This window comes from Natator depressus, chromosome 12 (assembly GCF_965152275.1).
Source record: "Natator depressus isolate rNatDep1 chromosome 12, rNatDep2.hap1, whole genome shotgun sequence".
Lineage (NCBI taxonomy): Eukaryota > Metazoa > Chordata > Testudines > Cheloniidae > Natator > Natator depressus.
This window is the reverse complement of record NC_134245.1, coordinates 30365600-30388045: the sequence shown is the minus strand read 5'-3', so window position 1 is coordinate 30388045 and position 22446 is coordinate 30365600. Positions and strand designations below refer to the sequence as shown.

The following is a 22446-nucleotide window of genomic DNA, read 5'->3' as shown; positions in this document are numbered from 1 at the left end:
AAGCTAGAGAAAGGTACTGTATGCAATAGCATGTGTTTTTGCTGTTCTGTAGCAAATAAAAGTATTTTTCATAAAAAAGATCAACATCATGATTAATAAAAATACATTCTCATTGTAGTACAGCTCAAGCTGCTTGCCTGATTGATGAACCTAAACAAACAGGACAATATAAATACCCTGATAAACTGCCAGGGCAGATCTATGATGCTGATACCCAGTGCAAATGGCAATTTGGAATGAAAGCAAAACTATGCAACCTCAGTTTTGTGAAGGTACCTCTTAATATTTTTTGACAAAGTTAGAACTGACCTTAGAAAACTGTAATGTTCTATAAATGAGTGCAAGTAGTACAATGAGCAACAAGGTCTGGATTATTTTTGAACCTGAAATTGCTTGGCATGCTTGTCATATGCTCTGAAGGCTCTAGCCTGTTAGGGAGTTGCACAACCCCAGAGGGAGCTTCAGAAGGGACTGTGCCTCTGAGATGCAAAATCTTTCCAGGATCTACAAGAAGTGCAGGCTGAATGCACAAGCTTCACCATTCATTAGGATGCTACAGCATGCTCTTTTCTCCAGGGACCAGGGTGGTGTGGCTACAACTCAGGGGAAACTAAGTGCTTGCAATTGTGTCACTTGTACAGAGGGTGCAAGGAAAGGAAGATTTTATATGCTCCTTCAGTCCTTATGCATTTGCAAAAAGGCCTGGCACAATCTAGCTCCTCTTGAGAAGATTATTTCGGAGTAATAAAAATGCAGCTTGCCATCCTTACCTTTTTGATGGAGGATGTAGTCATATTAATCCAATATTTACGTAGGTGGCTGTTCCAGTCTCTTCGATTTCTTTAAGAAAGGTGTTCTGTTAAAATCACAATATGGCCATTCTGAAGATGTGTTGTCATTATTATTTATTTATTATTATTATGGCTATGCTGCAACATTTGGGATTATTTTATGTTAACTAGCATTTTGCCAGGTGACAATTTTTTTTCTACACAGTCTTTCCAAACATTTCATGTGTGTTTCAAGAAAATTGATTCCCTCCACATTTTTAGAAGGCTTGTAGAGTTGTTCATGTTCTGCCCTTGGAGTTTTAATAGCTATTTGGTTCTTTTATAGTCTCACCTTGAAAAGACAAGAAAATAATCGGAGAACCAAACTTGAAAATGTTCTAGAAATATGAAGTCAGTAGACCAGCATGTATCATTATGCTATAAAATGTAGAACTAGTTCTTTGTTCAGAAATGGGTCTAATTCATAGGGCTTTTGTGATAGCAAAGGAATGCTTTGATGAAGTGTCACTCATGAAAACTTCTAGCCATCAGCATACAATGGGGGAATTCTCTGATTTTTTTTTAGGATATATGCAAATCACTCTGGTGTCATAAAGTAGGTCATAGATGTGAGACAAAGTTCATGCCAGCCGCGGAAGGGACAGCTTGTGGCATAAGTATGGTAAGTAACTTAATTAGTGGAGCTACAGTATTCTAACTTGTATTAGAATACGGTGGACCAAGGGCCAACTGCAACTTTCATTTAAGATGCTGAAAAACATCCAATGCTTTTAATAGGAGTTAGATCAAGGCTGCAAATTCAGGCATGCCAGAAGCAGCATATATTTTACTGTAGCTGCTTATGCCGGGAATGCATTTGGCCCATAGTCTATAGATGTATTATCTTTATTGATCAGCCTATTGGAAGGAGTCTGAGTCTACATTCATTTGCTTTACCATGATACTGTAATTGCAAGTATGAGAGATAATAATCGTTGCTATTAGTGCATGTGATTCAATAATTACTGATATTTTATTTTACTGTAATTTGTAATTTGTATTAGATATTGTAATTTTCAAGAGCCTGATTTGTTTCCTTGCTATATTTGAGTATCTTTCTTCATTTCCCCCATTCTCGTATTGCAATAACAGTAAATTAGTAGCTAGAGGGGAAAATGGCTTCTAATTTTTATATGCCCCACTCTGAATGCCTGGAGCTGATTTAGAGGTGCTATGCACCCACAGCAGCTGTTAACATCAGCTGGAGTTTTTGGTACTCATCACTTCTGAAAATCAGACAGAGGGTGTCTGGAGTTGGTCATCCAAAATTGAAGCACCCCAAATTAGAGACCACTTTTGAAAATGTGGTCCTCAGTCATTTCAACGTAGGCAGAGTCTCAAAGCTAGACAAGTGCTAGAGTTTTTCTTTGTATGTCATCTTATTTATCTTGGTACTACTCAGGGCCCCAATCCTGCTAACACTTGAATTCAATGGGACTTCTAATTTATATAGAGTTAAATGAATACTTAAGTGATGGCAGGATTGGCACCTGGGTCTTTTCTTCTCAGCAGCTTACTAGGTAGCACCAGCTGTGACGGGACATTTGTTGACATTCTTTTGGCAGTGGTGTCGAAGAGGTCAATGTGTCAGATATGGCGATCATGGACCCAAGCCTGTTAATGGCCAATGGGCTGCGTGGTCCGAGTGGTCCAAGTGTTCTCGGACCTGTGAAGGTGGAGTCACCTATCAAGAGAGACACTGCAATAACCCAAAGTAAGACATTGCTGTGGAAAGGTATTATTTTTATAATAATTATTTCTGATATAACAAAAAAGGGGAAAGAGTAGATTTTGATGCAAATTCACATGGGGTCTCCTTCTGAGACTCTCGGAGAGCTCCACAGTACACTGTCAGCAGTCAGTTACAAATCAGTAGGATGGAGAGCTGTGAAAGAAGGAGGATATTCCGATATCAGGAACTAAGGGCCTGTCCAAAGCCCACTGACATAAGTGAATAGACACCCATTGACATCAATAGGTTTTTGATCAGGCCTGACTGAGTTTTAAATAGAACTGGTTGAAACGTATCAAAATGTTTAGAATAAAAAAGGGACAAAATTTTGGCAAAAAACAATCACCATTTTTTGACCAGCTATAGTTTTAAAGTAGCTCTAATGTCTATTTTAATATATACCTTTTACTGTTATATAGTGTACATGCTCCCACACTGCCTTCCCAGCTTTCACTAATCTGTACCTTAATTGGCATTTCTGTCCAAAGGGCAAAGATTACATTGGCCTGTAGATTGCAAAAACCCTCTCATGGCTTAGAATTGCCAGTTCAGATGAGTGATGAAGGGCGATCAATCCAATATCTTTTTCAAGTATTCAATTCAGTTTAGCTTGCAGGAAAAAAAAATGGTTCACTGGTTTATTCTGGACACATCTCTAGACAGGCATAGACACACATACTCTCCATCGCAGCCCATGAAATGATTATTTAAACCATGGCCAGTAAAAAGACAAAGAATGACAGATTTTATATGAAACTGTAAAGTAGCATACACACCTCCTATATAATATGAAAGTAGCAATATTCACACTTCGCATTTTATAGTATGGGAACATGTGGCTTAGTGATAACAGTCTCTGTTGCCCTTCAATTAATGGAACTAATCCTTAAAAAATCTGTGGCCGGGCACTTGCTTAACTTTTTCTGTTGTGTCTCCGTGTTATTGGATAGACACAGGATTCATGGTATATATGAATTCACAGCAGTCTCTAGACATGCACAAATGGATTCTCAATGGAGAGTCACATAAACATTTGATTTTTTTTTTACATTGGTCCATTTGTATCACAATTTTAATGCAGGTAGATAGATTTTAGTTTTTATGCTGAAGTTTCCATGGGATCTATGTATATACCATCTATCTATCTACTTAGTGCTCTTTTCTCAAGTTCTTGTATGGCTATCTCGGCCCAGCATAGAATATAGAAGGGGGACCTCTACTAATTGAAATGTTTCAACTAGCTTGAGTACTTTGACTTACATTTCAGCCAGTGTTATAAGTAAACCAGTCCAACTGGAACCGTGTGTGACTGCAGTATATTGTATTTAAACCATAATTAAGAAATGTGTGTTATGGACTCTGGTATGAACACGTTATGTTCAGTGCCACTTGATCTTGTCTCTGCCTACTCTAATTACATTAGGTTAGTGATAATTCACTTAGAGCCAAGAGGACTAACTGTAAATCTCTATCATTAGACTTATGAAACCCCAACACTATAAAAAACACTGTCTACAGAACATCCTGTTCCAGGATGAACAAATATACATATAGATGTATTTCACATCCCTGACCAATAGTGATTTTAAAATAAAGGTGAATGCATTGGAAAGAGTCTTTAGCTAGTTACATTGTGGAAACACAGTTAAAAACAATGACGACACATTCACTGTATTCTGTGCATGTGCACAGGCATGAAATCCTAATGATTCTGACTTAAATCTTCAAAATTCCCGAAATCCATTTCTGTTTCCCAAATCCAAACTGCGTGTGGAAAACTAAATTTGTTTCTCCCACTTTGATTTTTCAAAGGTTTTGGATGACACCGAGGCATTCAGCGAATTTAGCCTTAACTCTGTTGGTGAAATTCAGTCTTCAGCATCATGAGTATGCCCCACTGAAGCTTCATTTCAGCCCTCAAAATAGGGCTTCTAAATACATGGCCTGATTTTCAAAAGCATTGAGTCTCCAATGACTTCAGTAGCAACTACTGGATGTTCAGTGAGTTTAAAGATCAGATCACTTATTTGGAGCTTAAATATGAAATACATTTAGATTCCTGGTTTTGAAAATCTCGTCCTGTGTGCGCGCACACGTCTGTGTGTGAGTATGAGTCTCTGCCTGTAAATAATACCCAACCAATTCAATTTCCTTTGTGTTGACACTTGTAAGACAGTCACTGTGGTCCTGCTCTACAGTCTGTTGAAACATAGTCTGAATGACTGTCTGAGGTAAGCATGAATTTACAGTACCAAACACCTACTGAGGTCAGCTATAGTATACTGAGAGCTATGCAGATTTGCTAAACTCATTACGCTTGTATAAATTGCCACAGCATAATTTCAGGGATCTGGTTTTCATACATCACAACATTTTACAATTAAGATAGTTTCCCAAGAAATAGATTACATAATTTAATAGTTCAGCTGGTAAAGAGCCTAAATAGTGCCCAAGAGATTTAAGTTAATACCTAAATCATATTGGTGGGATTGTGTCCTTTCCTACCTGCTTCATAATTGTGCACTGGTTGCTAAAAATATTAGAATACAGTTTTAGGCATGTAAGTAATAAAAAGACTAAAATAAGAATTATTTATTAACTAAAACAACTTTTTATTCTTTTGTATTCAATTATTTTAAGAATGATCACAAGCACTGAAAATTTAAAGTAATAATGCAGTTTGAAACAGTAACTAATCAAATTTTATAAGGACCATGAAAGAATTCTGTAGACCATTGACTTCATATAGGAAAAAATGATACTTTAGCATTGTAATACTGTTAATAGCATTTAGGCCAATGCTGAAGTGTGCACATCTAGATGTAAACTATTCCAAAATTTGAAGGACTTTGGAGCCAGCACTTCATGGTCTAGTCACCATTATTAATTGTACTGCATTGAACAGCATCTCTGTAAAGAGCAGTGTACAGATCATTGCAGTATATTGTTTGTATTCCATCTTTCAGCTTCAAGTGAGTAGTCATCCCAGATCTTTTAATTGTTGTCACATCTGCTCCAACAAGGTATTGACTACATGTCTATTTGTTTTTGTTTTTTGCAGAAGATGTGACTTCATAATCAATCATTTAGCTACTACTATAATGATGGAATGTGCATATGGTAACACATATATATACACTGCTAGGGCTGCTTAAAATAGTTTTGGAGTGGAGGCATTGGCTTTGCTATGGGTATTGCAGATGGGCAAATTCATTTAAGCCACACTAATAGTATTTTAATACCTTAGGTCTTTTATTAATTGTGTTATTTATTAGTACATTTATTGGAGTCTTTGTGCTTGGACTCTTTGAGATGGTTTATAAATTAGTCTTTGGAGTCTATTCTCTGCAGCCCCAACTTCAAAACTCCTTGCGTGTTTTGGTATCCCCTTTGTTCTTCCATTGTCTGAATCCGGAAAACACTTAGACACGCGAGTAACTTTACTCCTATGTGTAAAGTTATGAATGTGTGTGTGTGGATCAGGGCCTTCAATTGTAAGCACTTTGGGACAGAGACTGTGCACTCCTATTTGTATTGTGAGGTGTGTAGCAAACTATTTGGTTCTGCTAAATAAATAAAAACAACAACAATAATATGATTTGATTAGTACATTGAGATTTACATGTAAATCTCTGTGCTTAGCCTCTCCCCATCCCGAACATCCATAGGACAACACAGCCAGCCTTCTTTTTGTAAAGATTACCCCTTCCACATAGTAACAGCGCAGGGTTAGATTGTGGTTAGCCCTTACTTAGCACTCCAGTCCTCTTGGACTGCCCATGTAAGGGCTTCCCACAGGTGAGGGGGTCTTCTAATTAGTTTTTCCCCTCTGGGAGTGACTCGTTGATAAGGGGCAGAGACAGGTGAGGAGAAAGCAGAACACTACCCATACCCTGCCTCCCACTTACTCACTGACTAGCAGTTTGGCAGAGAGTGGAGTATACTGCACCATTTAAAGTTCTGTAGCACAAATGGAAAACTAGAATGCTTCTCTCAGTGCTCCTCTAGGTTGGTGGAACTTTTTACCATCCTCAAATGCAGGGCTGGGGCTAAAAGCCACAATCTAACCCTAAATGATTCTGTTATTTTGCTTGTTTGGTGGCTTGTACTTGGGCAGGGACTTGCTTCCTTTCCCCCACTTACATATAGAGAGTCTTGTTCCCTAGGCCAGAGGAACTAAAAGAAATCATACATGCTGTAAAGGAAAGGTGTCTGAACAGAAATTAGTATGGGCCCAACAACTTTTCCTACTTTACTCAGGCAAAACTGAGTCAACATATATTCTCTCTGAACTGAAGAATAGTTTTGGCTGAACTGAACGGCTGCCAATCAGGACGGGAAGCATGCCCTAGTTCACTATAGGCCCAGTGTTAAGATGGCTAGTAACAATTCTAGTCCAGCCCTCTGGTGAGGTCAGTGCAAGATTGTTCCCTACAGCACATTTCCCTAGTGCTCTGCCCAGTTTTAAATGGGCTAACAGATGGATTTCCACCACTTCCTTTGAGAGACTGTTCTGTTGTCCAGTATTCACTAAAGACTTCTGAAAAAGCCAGCTATTGTATTGCCTTCAAAGCAGTAATGCTGATTCAAGACATGAAAACAGACTCCAGCTTGTTTTACAAATGTATGAGGATTAGAATATAGGAATAAGCAAATAGTATAAAAATATAATTGCAAAATGCACCTGGAATCTCTTATCCATATTTTACCTAGTTGTCCCCTCAGCATCACTCCACAATGGATTCAACAGGAAAGTGTGTTAACATAAGTTACAAGATATACTGGACATGGGGTACATTTATAATACAGTGTGTAGGGATTTAAACAAACTACTCCCATTATCCTAGTTAGGAACTGTACAAATACTGCACCAGGTACATTATTCTGAAAGTGTTTCCCTTGATGTATGTGTAACATAGCCAAGCCATTCACTAAAAGACCGTAACATACATTCCAAGTATATATTTTCCCTAACATTTTAAACCATCATTAGACAAATGTATGCAGGTGCAGAATTGGAACAAAAGTTCTACTTACATCTTTTTCACTAGAAGCAAAGCTAAGTGGAATAATACAAAATACTTGACAATGGTTAGGCTGCTGGTTTGCTGAGAACATAGCCTATCATGCTGACCAATCCAGTCAGATTGTTTCCTTGTATTCCCCTGTCCATCTGTCTATATCCATCTGTTTTCTCTTGTATTATATTTAGACTGTAAGCTTTTTAGGGTAGGTTTCAGAGTAACAGCCGTGTTAGTCTGTATTCGCAAAAAGAAAAGGAGTACTTGTGGCACCTTAGAGACTAACCATTTATTTGAGCATAAGCTTTCGTGAGCTACAGCTCACTTCATGCGTCCGATGCATGCATTCACAGTATGCATCCGATGAAGTGAGCTGTAGCTCATGAAAGCTTATGCTCAAATAAATTGGTTAGTCTCTAAGGTGCCACAAGTACTCCTTTTCTTTTTAGGGTAGGGACTGTTTTTTTGTCCTGTGTTTGTACAGCACCTAGCACAATGGGGTTCTGGTCCATGCCTGGGGCTCCTAGGTACTATGAAAATACAAATAAATAATACTAACAACAACAATAAAATCACATAGTTTTGGGCACAGTGGTATATTGGAACTCTGCAAAATTGTACATTGAAACCATAACATCAGTAGATTTCTATGTAGATCTGCATGGAATAGAGAGGTGACTAAATACAGTAATCAACTGCTCAGCTCTCGTAGGCATTCTGAAAAAAAAGCAAGGCTAACATTTTTAATTTGCTTATATTTATACACACCCAACTAGCAGTTAAAAATCTAATTATATAATTAATATATGAATAATAGCAAACTAATGATATCGTTTATCTTCGTACTAGTCCAAATTTAGGAAAGCATCACTATTCAGAAGGGTATTCAAGTGCACAATTAAAGTCCATTGAAGTCAGTGTGTCTTAAACATGTGTGTAAAGTTAAACATGTGCATAAATGCTTTCCTACATCAAAACAACTGTGCACAATCCCTTGTTCTCCTGTAAGAGTTGAGCTGCTGGGTAACTATTTAAAGGCACATTTCTACATATCGTAGTTTTAACAATATCAGAATGCATTGTTCATTCAATGTATGTTTGATTAGTTTTACGTTATCTGTTACATTTTCCTTTATTAAGCACTATTATGGTAAATAATTATTGTTGCATACATGAGAATTCCTGGATCACGGTAGACTGAAAACTGGCATATAGCAAGTCAGTACATTGATACTATTTACTTCCACAGGTCAATAATTCTGAGATCTGTAATTGTGTTGACCAATCAGATCATACATGCAAATAAAAATATCCTGACTGGCAAGACTTTAATTCAATGAAAACATTATTCACTTCTAGATGGGCACATGGTTAAATTGATATATAATGATCCAAGCAGATAGTGTTTGTTGACTACTTTGCTTTGTTTTGGTGATGATTAAAATTCATTGTCTCTTGAGAGAAATAATGACCTTTTGGGTCAATAAGTCATGATATTTAGCTCAACAGAAGTCAATAGAATGATGCTTCTTAATGAACTGTCATTGAATGTATTTAACAGGTGTCAATCATATCCACTTTTGGTTTTGCAAAATATTTTTTTTTGTTTCTTTGCAGGCCACAGTATGGTGGCAAGTTTTGTCAGGGTTCCAGTCGTATTTATCAGCTTTGCAATATTCAGCCATGTCCACCCAGTAGTCTGGATTTCCGTGCCCAGCAGTGTGCGGAATTTAACAGCAAGCCTTTCCGTGGGTGGTACTACAGTTGGAAGCCCTATACTAAAGTTGAAGGTAATTTGGCCATGGTTCTGATTGACAAAATAATTTGCATGAGGCAGGCTAACTCGTTATAATTCATTGATATACTCTGGGCCAAATGCAGCACCTCTGTGAGTGTGTGGAAATCCAGGGAGACTTCTGTGGAGCTGCACATGCTTTCTAGCAGGGTTGAATTTGGTCTTTGGTGTAACATCATGTGTAAGAGCCTGCAGAGAAGTTGGCTTTGATTGTGAATTTAGATCTCTATCCTCTGTTCCCTGACCATGCTCTCCCTCACTTTTGTTTTATATTGCTTTTTTTTTGTTGTTAAAACAAAACAAAAATAAAAAACAAAAGGAAACCCAAACAACAAACCACCTTTTCCCACGAATTTCTCTATATGGGAACCACCAACTCCTACAATAACATGCCAGAATCTTAATTCATTTGGAATGTTCTCAGATTTCTAAATGTAACAGTAAATCAACCCTTTCGAGTTTCCTACTGTTATATTCTCCTGAGAATTGTTGCTGGGCTTTATAAGACTCATGACTCAGTAAATATTCCTTCTCTGTTGCTCAAGTTTAAGTTTATTTTTCCTGCATATGCCATAGTTTATGCATAGTTTATTTTTCCTGCATATGCCAATTTTGTAAACATCCAGTATCATTATTAGGATTTTATTGGATAGTTAATAGCTACAAATACTTCCCCGTAGTTTCAAAGCACAGTGAATATTTGTGATTGCTATTTCTTAAATGAAAGTGGTGGGTATAGGTCATATTGTGGCTGCTTTGTCTACAATTCACAGAAGTTGCCTTCAAATACCTTGAGAGGGCATACTTTTATATACATATATATTTTTAAATATGGTTTTATTTGTGGTCGGTTTATCCTCTGTGGTCTTTAGAGGATAGTCAACATTAGCTGGGAATACAGTGATTTAAGCCATCTTTATTTATACAGACATGTTATAAGTAGTTTGATTACTGTTTAGAAGCCTGCATTCTGATATAACCACTGTGGCTGGGAGGAATGTGTAAAACTAAAGAGGAGTGATCTAGTTGGAGTGGGTTTCAGAACTAGGTGGCAATGTCTATTGCATTAAATCCTTCATATGATGTATCTTGTTCAATATTTACGATCATTGTGACACATTTATTTTAAACAGATGGGACAAGATTTTCAAAAATAGGAGCCTACTTTTAGGCATTAACGGAAAAAATTTCAAAAGCACCAGAGGGATTTAGGAGCACAAGTACTGTTGAAAGTAAATAGGACTTACACACCTAAAGCCCTATTTGTGCTTTTCAAAATCTCCCCTGAAGTCTGTATTTAGACTTAAGGAGGTGGGCTGATTTTCAAAACTGCTGAACAGCTTTTACTTTCTATGGAAACTTCTGGGTACTGAAAATTAGAAGACCTGGGGTATATCTGCACTGCAAAAAACCACCCACCTCAGTAAGTCTCAGAGCCTGGGTCTACAGATTCGGGGTCACATTACAGCGCTAAAAATAGCAGTGCAGGTGTTCCTGCTCGGACTGGAGTTTGAGCTCTGAGACACAGCTCCACCACACACCTCTGGGTTTCAGAGCCCAAGCTCTAGCCCGAGCAGGGATATCTAACACTCTATTTTTAACACCGTAGCATGAGCCCTGTGAGCCTGAGTCTGGAGACCAGGGATCTGAGACTCACTGACGCGGGTGTTTTTTTTGCAGTATAGACATACCCTTAGTTAGAAGCCTAAATATAGATTTAGCTGTCTAACTTTAGCCTCCTGTTTTTTGAAATCTTGACCATAGTGCTTAATATTGATAGCAAGTGACTCAATAATATTGTCCAGTCTATGAAAAGCAATCATTACAATACAATTATTGAATTTTCCAATATTTAACCAATCAGTTCCCTTGTAGGCATAATGCATGATCTGTGTATAAGAAGGACTCGATTGGCAGCTAACTGTGCGTAGGGATGACCCGAGATCAAATGGCACCCCAAGCGAGGAGTGTCTTTGGTGCCCCTCCCCCCATTTATTAAATTTTTGAATACCTTATTTTTTATTGCATTTGTAGCCCATTTCACAACTTTGATGCACAACTTTCATGCATGATTTATCCCTGTCAGAGCCTGGAAGATGATAGCTTTACCCATTGTTTTCCAAGGGTGTGCTGGGGTATCCTCATCATCCATTGTCTTCTTAGTGGTGACCGTTCTCCTGGAATTCAAGCATTACAGGTGTATAATAAACATTCCATTAACCCTAATATGAGTTAGATCAATACAGTCACACAGGAAATTCTAATAACCCACCATAGTTATACAATAACTTTTCCTGACTGACCACGTCACATGCAGAGTTGATAAAATTAGTACATAGCAGTATTCTTAGATTATTACAGAGTAGCTCCACCTCTGTCACAGTAGTACTTTGTACCCCATTGTGTATCTAAGAACATAAGAACGGCCACACTGGGTCAGACCAATGGTCCATCTAGCCCAGGATTCTGTCTTCCGACAGCGGCCAATACCAGGTGCTTCAGAGGGAATGAACAGAAGAAGCAATCATTGAGTCCACTCCCAGCTTTTGGCAGTCAGAGGCTAGGCATACCCAGAGCATGGGATTGCATCTCTGACCATCTTGGCTAATAGCCCTCCATGGCCCTATCCTCCAGGAACTTATCTAATTCTTTTTTGAACCCTGTTATAAGTTTGCAATGAGTTCCACAGGTTGACTGTGCATTGTGTGAAGAACTACTTTCTTTTGTTTGTTTTAAACCTTCTACCTGTTAATTTCATTGGGTGACCCCTGGTTCTTGTGTTATGTGATGGAGTACATAACACTTCCTTATTCTCTTTCTCTGCACCATTCATGATTCTGCCATATCCCCCCTTAGTCGCCTCTTTTCCAAGCCGAAAAGTCCCAGTCTTTTTAATCTCTCCTTATATGGAGAAGCCGTTCCATACTCTTAATCATTTTTGTTCCTCTTCTCTGCACCTTTTCCAATTCTAATATAATCTTTTTTGAGATGGGGCGACCAGAACTGCATGCAGTATTCAAGGTGAGGGTGTACCATGGATTTATATAGTGGCATTATGATATTTAATGTCTTATTATCTATCCCTTTCCTAATGACTATCTATCCCTTTCCTAATCTACTTGTCTCTTCATGTTTTCAGAGGAAGATAGATGTAAATTGTACTGCACAGCTGAAGACTTTGACTTTTTCTTTGCAATGTCCAGCAAAGTGAAAGATGGAACCTTATGCTCCCAGAACAAACATGATGTTTGCATTGATGGAATTTGTGAAGTAAGATAAACTGAAGTTTCTTTCAGTAACAATGTCATTTTTAAGTGAACAATTTACTCCATAATAGAAAATGCAGCTGTTACTGAAATTCCCTTGTGTCTGAGTCCTTCACTTCTGCCTTTTGCTTTCAGCAAGTAGGGTGTGACCGTGGACTTGGTTCAAAAGCTGCTTTGGATGCCTGTGGAGTTTGTAAAGGAGATAATTCAACGTGCAAGTTCTTTAAAGGCCAGTACTTGATCCAGCACAAAGCTAATGGTAAGGAAAGCTGTTCCACATGATCATCAGCTCATTGCTCTGCTGGATCTCCATGTAGTATATATGGCTCTTTGCTCATTAGGGCAATGGCTCAAGGTCCAGATGTAAACTGAAATTCACGGGGAGAGTGAGTAAGAGTTCATATCTCCACTGTTCCTAGGCTACAAGAAAACCATAAGTCTTCCTTAGTTAAATTGCAATTATTTTATTGTTACTTAAGCCACTTTCCACACTCACCTGTTTGTTTTTCTTTAATGACAAAAAAGGGTTTAAAGCAGTGGTGAGCAACCTGCGGCCTGTCAGGGTAATCTGCTGGCGGGCCGCGAGACAGTGTTTACATTGACTATCCGCAGGCATGGCCACCCGCAGCTCCCAGTGGCCACGGTTCACTGTTCCTGGCCAATGGAAGCTGCGGGAAGCAGCAGCCAGCATGTCCCTGCGGCCCGCGCCGCTTCCCGCAGCTCCCATTAGTAGGGAATGGGGACCTGCGGCCACTGGGAGCTGCGGGTGGCCGTGCCTGCGGACAGTCAATGTTAACAAACTGTCTTGTAGTGCACCAGTGGTTTACACTGATGGGCCAAGTGTGGCCCACGGGCCACAGGTTGCCCACCACTGGTTTAAAGGGTGGAGGGTTCAAGGTCGCAGGTGAGTGAAAAATATCTGAACTATTTTGTCTTGAATGAGATTGTGGAAGATATAAAAAGTTGTTCACAGACTAATGACAAACATGCAGGTGCTTCTTGTTCTATTTAGAACCAGAAACAATTTATGTATATTTTGTGATGTACCTTGATTGGAACCTTTCAACTGGGTTCTGTGTATGGGCCAGTATTTAGTGTGCAAGTCTGGGACTCAGGAAAGTCATCTTCAGTTGAGAGAGGAAGGATGGACCAGTGGTTAAGATCCTAGTGGAGGGATTGGGAAACCCAGGTTGAATTCTTTGCTCCCCCACAGACTTCTTATGTGACTTTGGGCAAGTCACTTAGCCTCCTTTAGTTTTGCCATGTGTGAAATGGGGATAATAGCACTTCCCTAGCTCACAGGCATGTTCTGAAGCTAAATTGTGAGGTGGTCAGATTCTGTGGTAATGGGACCAGATGTCGAGATATAGCATTACCATGTTATATTGGGAAATCAAGTGGCCTGTGCAATTACAGAAGCAATAAACCACTGGGAGTTTATAGTCCAAGTGATTTGTAGTGTGTGACCAGGTTGCAGAATGGGTGAAATTTTGGGTGAGAGCCAGCATAAATCCTTACTGTATGCATAGGTAAAACACAAATTCATTCCAATGGAAATGGCCTGTATATAAGGCAGATCCCCAATAACTGGAAGATCTAGTTCTGTACAGGACCTTGCGCACATACTCTGCATTTTGTTGCATTTCACCCCAGAAGTGTATCGGTCCTGTTAGATTATAGGCATTACAGAGAAAATGTGGTAAAACAACTGAAACAGATTGATTGTTCCTGATATGTATTAAAAAAGAATTTGATTTTCTTGTCTTCAGCCAAGAAGAAAAAAATAATAGAATTCCAGGGACTGATTCACCCACTAAATTGCTCTAATTACAAGCTGGTGTAGAACCTTTAAAATCAATGTTGTTACACTATCATAAATCTAAAGCAACAATTTGATGGATCAGAACCACTGTCTATATAGTCCCTGGTTTACTCAAAATAGGGAACTTTATTTTATTACAATTGGGAAAAATATTGCTTAATTCTTTCATTGTAGACTATTATCCAGTGGTCACCATTCCAGCAGGAGCACGTAGTATTGAAATCCAGGAATTGCACATCTCCACCAGCTATCTTGCAGTGCGCAACCTGAATAAGAAGTATTATCTAACAGGGGACTGGACAATTGACTGGCCAGGAAAGTTCTCCTTTGCTGGGACAATTTTTGATTATCAACGCTCTTTTAATCATCCAGAGAGTCTATATGCAGCAGGGCCAACTAATGAGACACTAGTCTTTGAAGTAAGCTTTCTTCTGTTTATTCTATCATTGATGTCTATTACAGAATTAGCAACGACAGCTTTAGCTCAGTGCTGTAGCTCTCACACAGATTAAAGAATAGCATTGAGTCATGGTACTATTCAGACTTAATTGTATAGTCATGCTAGACTGAAAGGCCTTTCACCAGTCTGTTGAGGTCTGGGATTTAGTAAACTGTCACAAGGCTAGTGAAAAGGAAAATGTGTAAAACAAACTACACCGCGTTATTTCTCAGTTGCCACACAATTGTAATGGAGATTATAGTCTCATTCAGTAAATGTTATACAATACAATTCAGTGACGTGCAAACTAAATACCAAACAGCATAAAGTGTAAGTGTAACAGGTAAAGTGTAAGAGCCACATTTTCAAATATTTCCTCTGAAGCTATATGCACATACAGGCTTTTGTGCATGAGGATTAGGTCATTGATTGTCTAAACACTACTCGTGGATGCCTAGGCAATTTCCATTCGTGCAGTTTTGTAGCTAACGCCAAGTGGGAGAGAGGGGGGGGGGAGATTTTTCACAATCAAGGCACTACCGCCTGGTCTGTCTGCCACGTGTTCTGAGTCAGAGATCAGTACAGCAGAAAGTGAACTTAGTGCTCAGATCATTTTTGGTTTGGTTTCGTTTTAGAATTGCAGCACTTTTGCTCTGGGTAAGGAAAATCCTTTCCCTACCCAGTTGCTTTACCAGACTTTCCTTTAATGTGTCCCAGAACACTTGATGGTCAACTGCTAGTTGATGATAATTACAGAGGCCCTAGCTACATTATTTTACTTCTTTCCCTGGAAATCTCTGACAAGTCTCTGGAACCTCTAGCTTGTCCATTTGGCATGTTTTGACTCATCCGTCACTGTCAGAGTGGGGAAGCAGCTCTTCCCTTAGGGAATTCAACTCTTTCCCACCCCGTGCACTAGTGCTCAGATTAGATCACTACCAAATACATTATTTTGCCTTCAGTGCACATGTGGAGGATGACGTTCAGTGTTGTACATCTTTCTCTGAGGCAGCCGTGTCTGGTCCTACACCCCATTACATTCAAAATACTTGTAATATGAAAAAAAGTGGTATCCTGCTGAAACTTAGCCGCGATGATTAAGAAGCCCAGAGCTTCACATCTCACCTCTCCTTCATTTCTTTGTGCAGGAAAACGAAGCCACAATAAGGTCTCTTTATACCACAGTGTGAAATTTCTGCTTTCTTGGCTTCTTTCAGTATTAGCCAGACCTTTACATTTATTTAGTATAGTTTTTATCTGGAATATTTAATAGTTGAGTTAAGTCTTACTTAGTCTTTAAGGCTCTAATTCAAGGAAATATTTAAGTCTGTACTTAATTTGGTCCTTAAATCCCATAGAAACCAATGGGATTTAAGCCCATGCTTGAGTGCTTTGCTTTGGGAGGGATTGCTGAAAGGGGCCAAAAGAATTTTCTTGTATTACAGTATATCTTGATATTTTGTGCTTTTTAAAAGCTACTAATTTCTTTCATTCGCTGTATATTTGTCCATTGACATGAACATTTTAGCCTTAGGAGTGAAACGTTTCAGACGCGAAGCCCAGTCTGTGCAGTCATGTCCAAAATAGCTTTATACCAAAGCTCCAAGTATACGTACAAATACTAAGGAATATTACACTGAAATCTGGGGAATCTAATTTATCATAATGCAGTGTAATTTGAGCTATATTATAATCTTGCAACTGAAGTATGAATAGTAAATTGCCATAGAAAGTGACTTGTTTTGTTGCAGATTATGCAAATACTCTGCAAAAATATTTTTTAAAAATCTGGTTTTAATGCCAGATAACTCGTCTATTTTCATCCTATCAAATTATGCTGAAGAGCTTTGCTTAGGTTTAACATTTAACTTCAGGCTATTGCTCCTATGAGAGCTTATTTAAACTTCCCATGTATTTTTATTGAAATACCTACACTACTAGCATTGGCAACCAGGGATTTTAATGACTAAAAAAGTTACAGTGCATGTAGGACTATGTATTCCAAAAACATATAATCTATGGACTGTTGTTAATATATATATATATATATTTACCATCTATAATTTAAGTGACATTCAATGGACTTTATTCTTAAGCAATGCGAAGCATGTTGCTTTCAAAGAGGTACACTATTTCGGCTCCATCAATTACTCTAAGCTATGAAAAAGCCAATCCAAAATATAAACAAACACAAATCCATTCTTAGAAACCAGGCATGCGCCTAAAACGTAACATGACAATTTACTATTTCAGTACAAACGATGAAGCAGATCCTGCTTCAACGATACAGACCTAAGATAGGCAGACAGCATATCACAAGGGGTATTTGAACATGCCCCGTTTCAGAGAAGCATGCACAGCTAGCTTGGGGGCCCAATCCTGCCAACATTTTTCTCACAAAGGTAGTTTTTATTTCCATGAAATAAGCATTTGTAGGATCAGGCCCCTATATAGTGACAACTTTTTGTCTAAAAAATTGGGTCTGCTTTTTAAAATGTATATGAGATTTTATATACAATGTTGTTGTAGCCACGTCGGTCCCAGAATATTAGCGAGACAAGGTGGGTAAGGTAATTTCTTTTATTGGACCAACTTCTGTTGGTGAGAGAGACCAAGGTCTGAGTACCTTTCCCAGACCTGAAGAAGAGTTCTGTGTAGCTCAAAAGCTGGTCTCTCTCACCAACAGAAGTTGGTCCAATAAAAGGTATTACCTCCCCCACCTTGTCTCTATGATGCTTTATTATTGTCAGTATTCTTCCAAGACCCAAGAGCAATTCAATTACTAGTTTCTGGAGAAGATTTCTATAGGAGGGTACAATGGGTGTCCTTGTAAAAACCCACAGTGCATGCATTACTGGCATTTGCATGTGTAAATTGAGTAAATGCATGCACATATAAAGGAGTGAGGTTCCTACATCTGCCAGTGCAAGGTTTTGTGAGTGCACTGGTTGCATCGTCCAGTATGATCCTTTGCATGGTAGATTCACGTTGCTTGAGTTTACTTATCTGTGCATTCCAGCACTCTCCAAAATGTCTCTATGAGATCCAATTTGTACAGTATGACGCATGTTTTAAGAGGTGGGAAGGTGATTTAAGCAAGATGAATTCATTTTACATTTTTTGTTTGCTGACAATTTTTAAGGTCCCTGGCTTGTTTCTCTGTCACATGCATACCTTATTTCCCCTTTACTTTCAGGAGATAAAGTATTAAAAATCACTGAAGGCCACATTAATGAATTACCACATTCTCTCAGTAAGGGGCATCATACACTTGCACAATTTTGCCATAGTTCTTCCTCTTCCTCCAAACGGGAAGTATCTGGGATCAGCCCTTTATCCCATTACCTTAACCAGTGCCTGCTTGGCTGTGCTGGCTGCAGCCCTGTGGGGCCAGATAAAAGTTCCATCCACTCGTTGCCCCTGCCTCCTCACTTCCAGCCAATCTGTCTTCTTCTAAGGAGTAGAAGAAATGTGGATGCTGCTCTCCCCTTTCCTTATGACGTGCAAGGAAGCAAGTGGGACCTTATGCCTCCTTACTTCCCTTCCTGGATACACTAAAAAGTGACAATCTTGCCCTAAGATTCCACTAAATATTTCATGAAAAATGCACCTAGGGAATTTTGGTTTTCCACCCCGTCAAAGTTCAGCTGAGCACCTCATTTAATCTAAAACTTGACAGTATTCATGAAAATACTATTCAAAAATTGGTGAAAGGCAAGAAAAGCATGATGCAGCACTTTTCATATTTACATTGGAATATTACAAATATATATATAATTATGGGAACCAGTTATACCAAGGAAGGCAAACAGGAGTGAATCTATAATTTAGCTGGGTTGCGGGGGGAAAAATATGAACTTCCATGGCCAACTATTTTTTGGTGGAAGAGAATAAAATTGAGATGAGAACGAGGAATGAAATGTGTGAGGGCAGTGGTGTTTCATTACACGCTTTGTTAAAAGTGCAAAAGCTCAATGAGATTTCAAAATCCACCAGAGCTTTTCCAGATAGGGCAGTGAGTGGAATCTCAGGTGATAAAGTGCAGCAGTTACTCTGTATGCCAGTGCTTCTTGGAATCAGTGGAAAGTCCTGAAGTTACAGCTTACAGTTAGTAATATTTATAGTTTGCTGATTTGGGTTTACAGAAGCCAATGAAAACTGAAACAACAAAAGCCGAGATTCACTGTGGATTCACAAACTAGCTCCCCAAATGGCCAGATTTTGGCTGGATGAAAAAATAGACAAAGCTTTGTGGTGGAAGAAATGTGATAGTTAAATGATAATCTGGGATCAGGAATGAATACTAGGCTTTTAACATATGGTTTTGGTAAAGCAATTGTGTCATCGTAAGTAGAGACATACTAGAATTTTTTTAAATGAAGTTCAGTGCTTGACGCTATTACAATTGTTTGAGATTCAGACATAGGTAATTTAAGGTCACCTGGTTTCAATTTAAAGAAGTTGTCAGCATTTTTCAAAGAATTTAGCAAGAGATTTAGCTCAAGAAAGAACTTATTGTGGGTTCAACACTCCATTTGCCTAGCCTTACAAATCAGGCCTGACAATGGTGGGAAGTAAGCATTGAAAATATGTTCTCCATATTAGGTTAGCATCAGTAAGCAGAACAGCAAGGAGAACTTGGTCATCAAAAATTATGCAGATTTCCAAAGGAGCTTGCAATGGTCACTGACTTCCAGTGGCTCAAAATACTCAGTCACTCCCCACCATTGGCTAGAATTGTGGGTAAGGGTTTAAACTAAATGCCACTATTTAGTTTAAATTTATCGTAGATGTGAGAGAGAATAAAGTAGCTTGATCATGGATTGATAAATTGATTGGAATTCAAGATAATGTAATAACACATTTGCCTATTTATCAGTGAAATGTGCTACCATATCACCTGCTTTATATCCATATGTGAAAGCACAGTGACTTTCTCAGGATGATGTGACATAAAATAATTGGGAACATTAAAGTCTTCAGCAAACATACCTGAAATATTGAATCAAGGAAAAATGAAAACTCTGTGAAAGAAGATGGGTTTATCTCAACAGCAATAACTAACAGATGGATGGGATGTTTTACAAAGAGGCGAACATTCACAGGAAGAGGTGAATGTAGCTTCAAAGCAGGAAAAGATGTCTAATTAAAATCAATAAATCACTTCCTCTTTGTTGAATGGGGAAAAGGGAAAGGAAGCCAGGTGGAACGACTTTACTGATTATCTAACTGCCACTAGGAGACAGCCAGGTTGCAGTTGTAAAGCGTTACAGTTGTTGTTAGCTACCAGATGATAAATTTGTATTGATTTCTCCTAAAGAGAAAGTGAGTTGAAGAGAGCAGAGATGTGCTTATAAGATACAGATGTAGATCCTACATAAGGGATAAAAGGATCCTGCTTTAGTGAAAAGAGATTAGCTGGACAGTATCCCTTAAAATAGTGCATTTAGCATGTGAACAGTAAAAAGAAGGAGACACAATAACAAAAGAGGATAAATCTGAAACAGCTGCAAGTAGGAATGAAATCATACAGGACTTTCCAAGGATACCTCTTGTTTATTTTTAAATGACCTTAGAGGAATTGGCTGAAGAGTCCTGATTTCTCATAAGCTAATTGTAAGATATTATGATGCCTTCTAGAAATTTTTAAAAGGATATAAATAAACCCTTGAGTTTCGCAGCTTAAGCCAACCACCAAATGACAGGTGGAAGAAAGACCCTTCCTCTTCTGTAGTTGTCTACTCCAGGGTTTTTGTGCTTTCCTCTGAAGCATCTGGTATTAGCCACTCTCAGAGACAGGAAACTAGATGGACCACTCTAATATGGCATTCCTGTATTCCTAATAGGCTTTTTTGGCAGCCTCCCACAGCATACAGTACATGAGATTCTGGTCTCATTTACACCAATGAAAACAGAGTAAATTCTGTTGAAATCAGTGGAATAACTCAAGATTTATGGAGATGTAAATGAAATAAGAATCTGGCTCAGTATGTTGAAAATGAACAGGAAGTACAATTTTTTTTGTGTAACTAAGCTGCCAAAGAAATGTATTTGATTTGTAACCTACTAGGAATGCCAGTCCATTAAATGTCAGATTGGTTCATGATAGGTGAAAACTGCAGTGATCTTTCCAAGAACACCACCAGTTCAACAAGATACTAACCTCCCCCACACAGAAGCCTGCAGACTCATTGGTCTGCCATCATTGGTGATACCTCACCTATAGAAATGACCAATCAGTGCCAGAGATGGAAGTTGATCACAAAATCTGGATCCATATCTAAAACTTCTCAAAACTTGGGTGAGGTAGTAGGATTCAGAGTTTTGATTCAAGCCCATCTATGAACATTACACAGATGCAGTATGAGAAAATATAAAAAATATTTAGTGATGGTTGGTGGTTCTAAAGAGTTGACAAAATGAATGATTATTGCTATAAACGGCAGGTAGGCAATAACTATCATGATAGCTTTTTGTGGTTCTTGTTTTAAAATATATTTATTTCTAATGATAACTTTTGTCTACCTGCCCTTCCCAGAAATATTCATTCATTTTTTCGACTAGCTACAAGCACCATTTGTAAGTTGTCTTGTACATCATGCGCTGTCAGGCTTTTATCTTAAGTCAGTGAAACTAATAAATTTATTACCAGTGGCTTAATTTATGCTTCTTACATGAAGTATAAAACAGTTTAAAACTAAAAAGCCAGTCATGGAAAGGATGTATTGATAGGCATTTAAAAGGTTTGACTCACAAATTTAAGTATTACATGGGAAACCTGGGATAGCAATGAAAAAAGGGCCTTAAACAGAGAAGCAGATGCACAGCTGGTTTAGAAAATTTATTGTTTTAGCTTTGAAATCAAAATTAGCAGCAAAAGAAAAGGTTTATTTACTCAAGAGAATTCAGTTTATCCATTGTTTTAACATTTTATGCCCTAAGCAAAAGCTGCAGTCTTCTTTCTTCAGAATAGATTTGGCAGATTCCAGCCATAGAGCCTGTGGTTTTCAGACTCAAGAAGCTGTAAATTTTATAACTCTGCGCACTGTGGTCCGAGCTGCTGAGTGTTGTGTCTGAAGTCAGGTGGTTGGTGTGTTAAAGGTAGACATTAAACAGTTCTACAGAGGACCTGGAAATGTTTAAGAAGGTTGTTTGCCAGCTGTAAATTTGGGAGCAAATGCCAGTTGGCTGAAAAGTCTCTGGAATGAATCCAGTTAAGTAGACTGAAACTGGAGGTCTTTCCAAATTTGTAGGTCTAACAACTTGGCTATATATGCAGACTTTAAATATTGGGTTATTAAGGAAGGGCTTTATAGAGAATGTTTGAAAATTTGATAGAAGAGCTATGTATATGCTTGTTTCTTTGGCAAATTGAAACTTTCCTTGATGATAACTTAGATGAATATTACACAATATGTTTAACATGAATGCCATGGAATATAAATTATATTTATGCAATTTTAAGTTGTACAATACCTGGTCTGCAATATTTTAATACAGCTAGATTATTCTCCCATTACTAGGCTGAGCAGGGGTGTAAG

At 38.3% G+C, this 22446-nt stretch overlaps 1 protein-coding gene across 3 annotated transcripts in view; it reads left to right on the top strand.

The window, feature by feature from the left end:
- ADAMTS18 (ADAM metallopeptidase with thrombospondin type 1 motif 18) overlaps nucleotides 1–22446 on the top strand; it is a 95887-nt gene that overhangs the window by 47754 nt on the left and 25687 nt on the right. For all 3 annotated transcript variants that reach the window (XM_074968804.1, XM_074968803.1, XM_074968805.1), the window contains 7 exons: nucleotides 119–272; nucleotides 1357–1452; nucleotides 2396–2544; nucleotides 9201–9373; nucleotides 12518–12648; nucleotides 12780–12903; nucleotides 14641–14885. In XM_074968804.1, coding sequence (XP_074824905.1) covers nucleotides 119–272; nucleotides 1357–1452; nucleotides 2396–2544; nucleotides 9201–9373; nucleotides 12518–12648; nucleotides 12780–12903; nucleotides 14641–14885 — 1072 coding nt within the window. The remainder of the gene's footprint in view (nucleotides 1–118; nucleotides 273–1356; nucleotides 1453–2395; nucleotides 2545–9200; nucleotides 9374–12517; nucleotides 12649–12779; nucleotides 12904–14640; nucleotides 14886–22446) is intronic.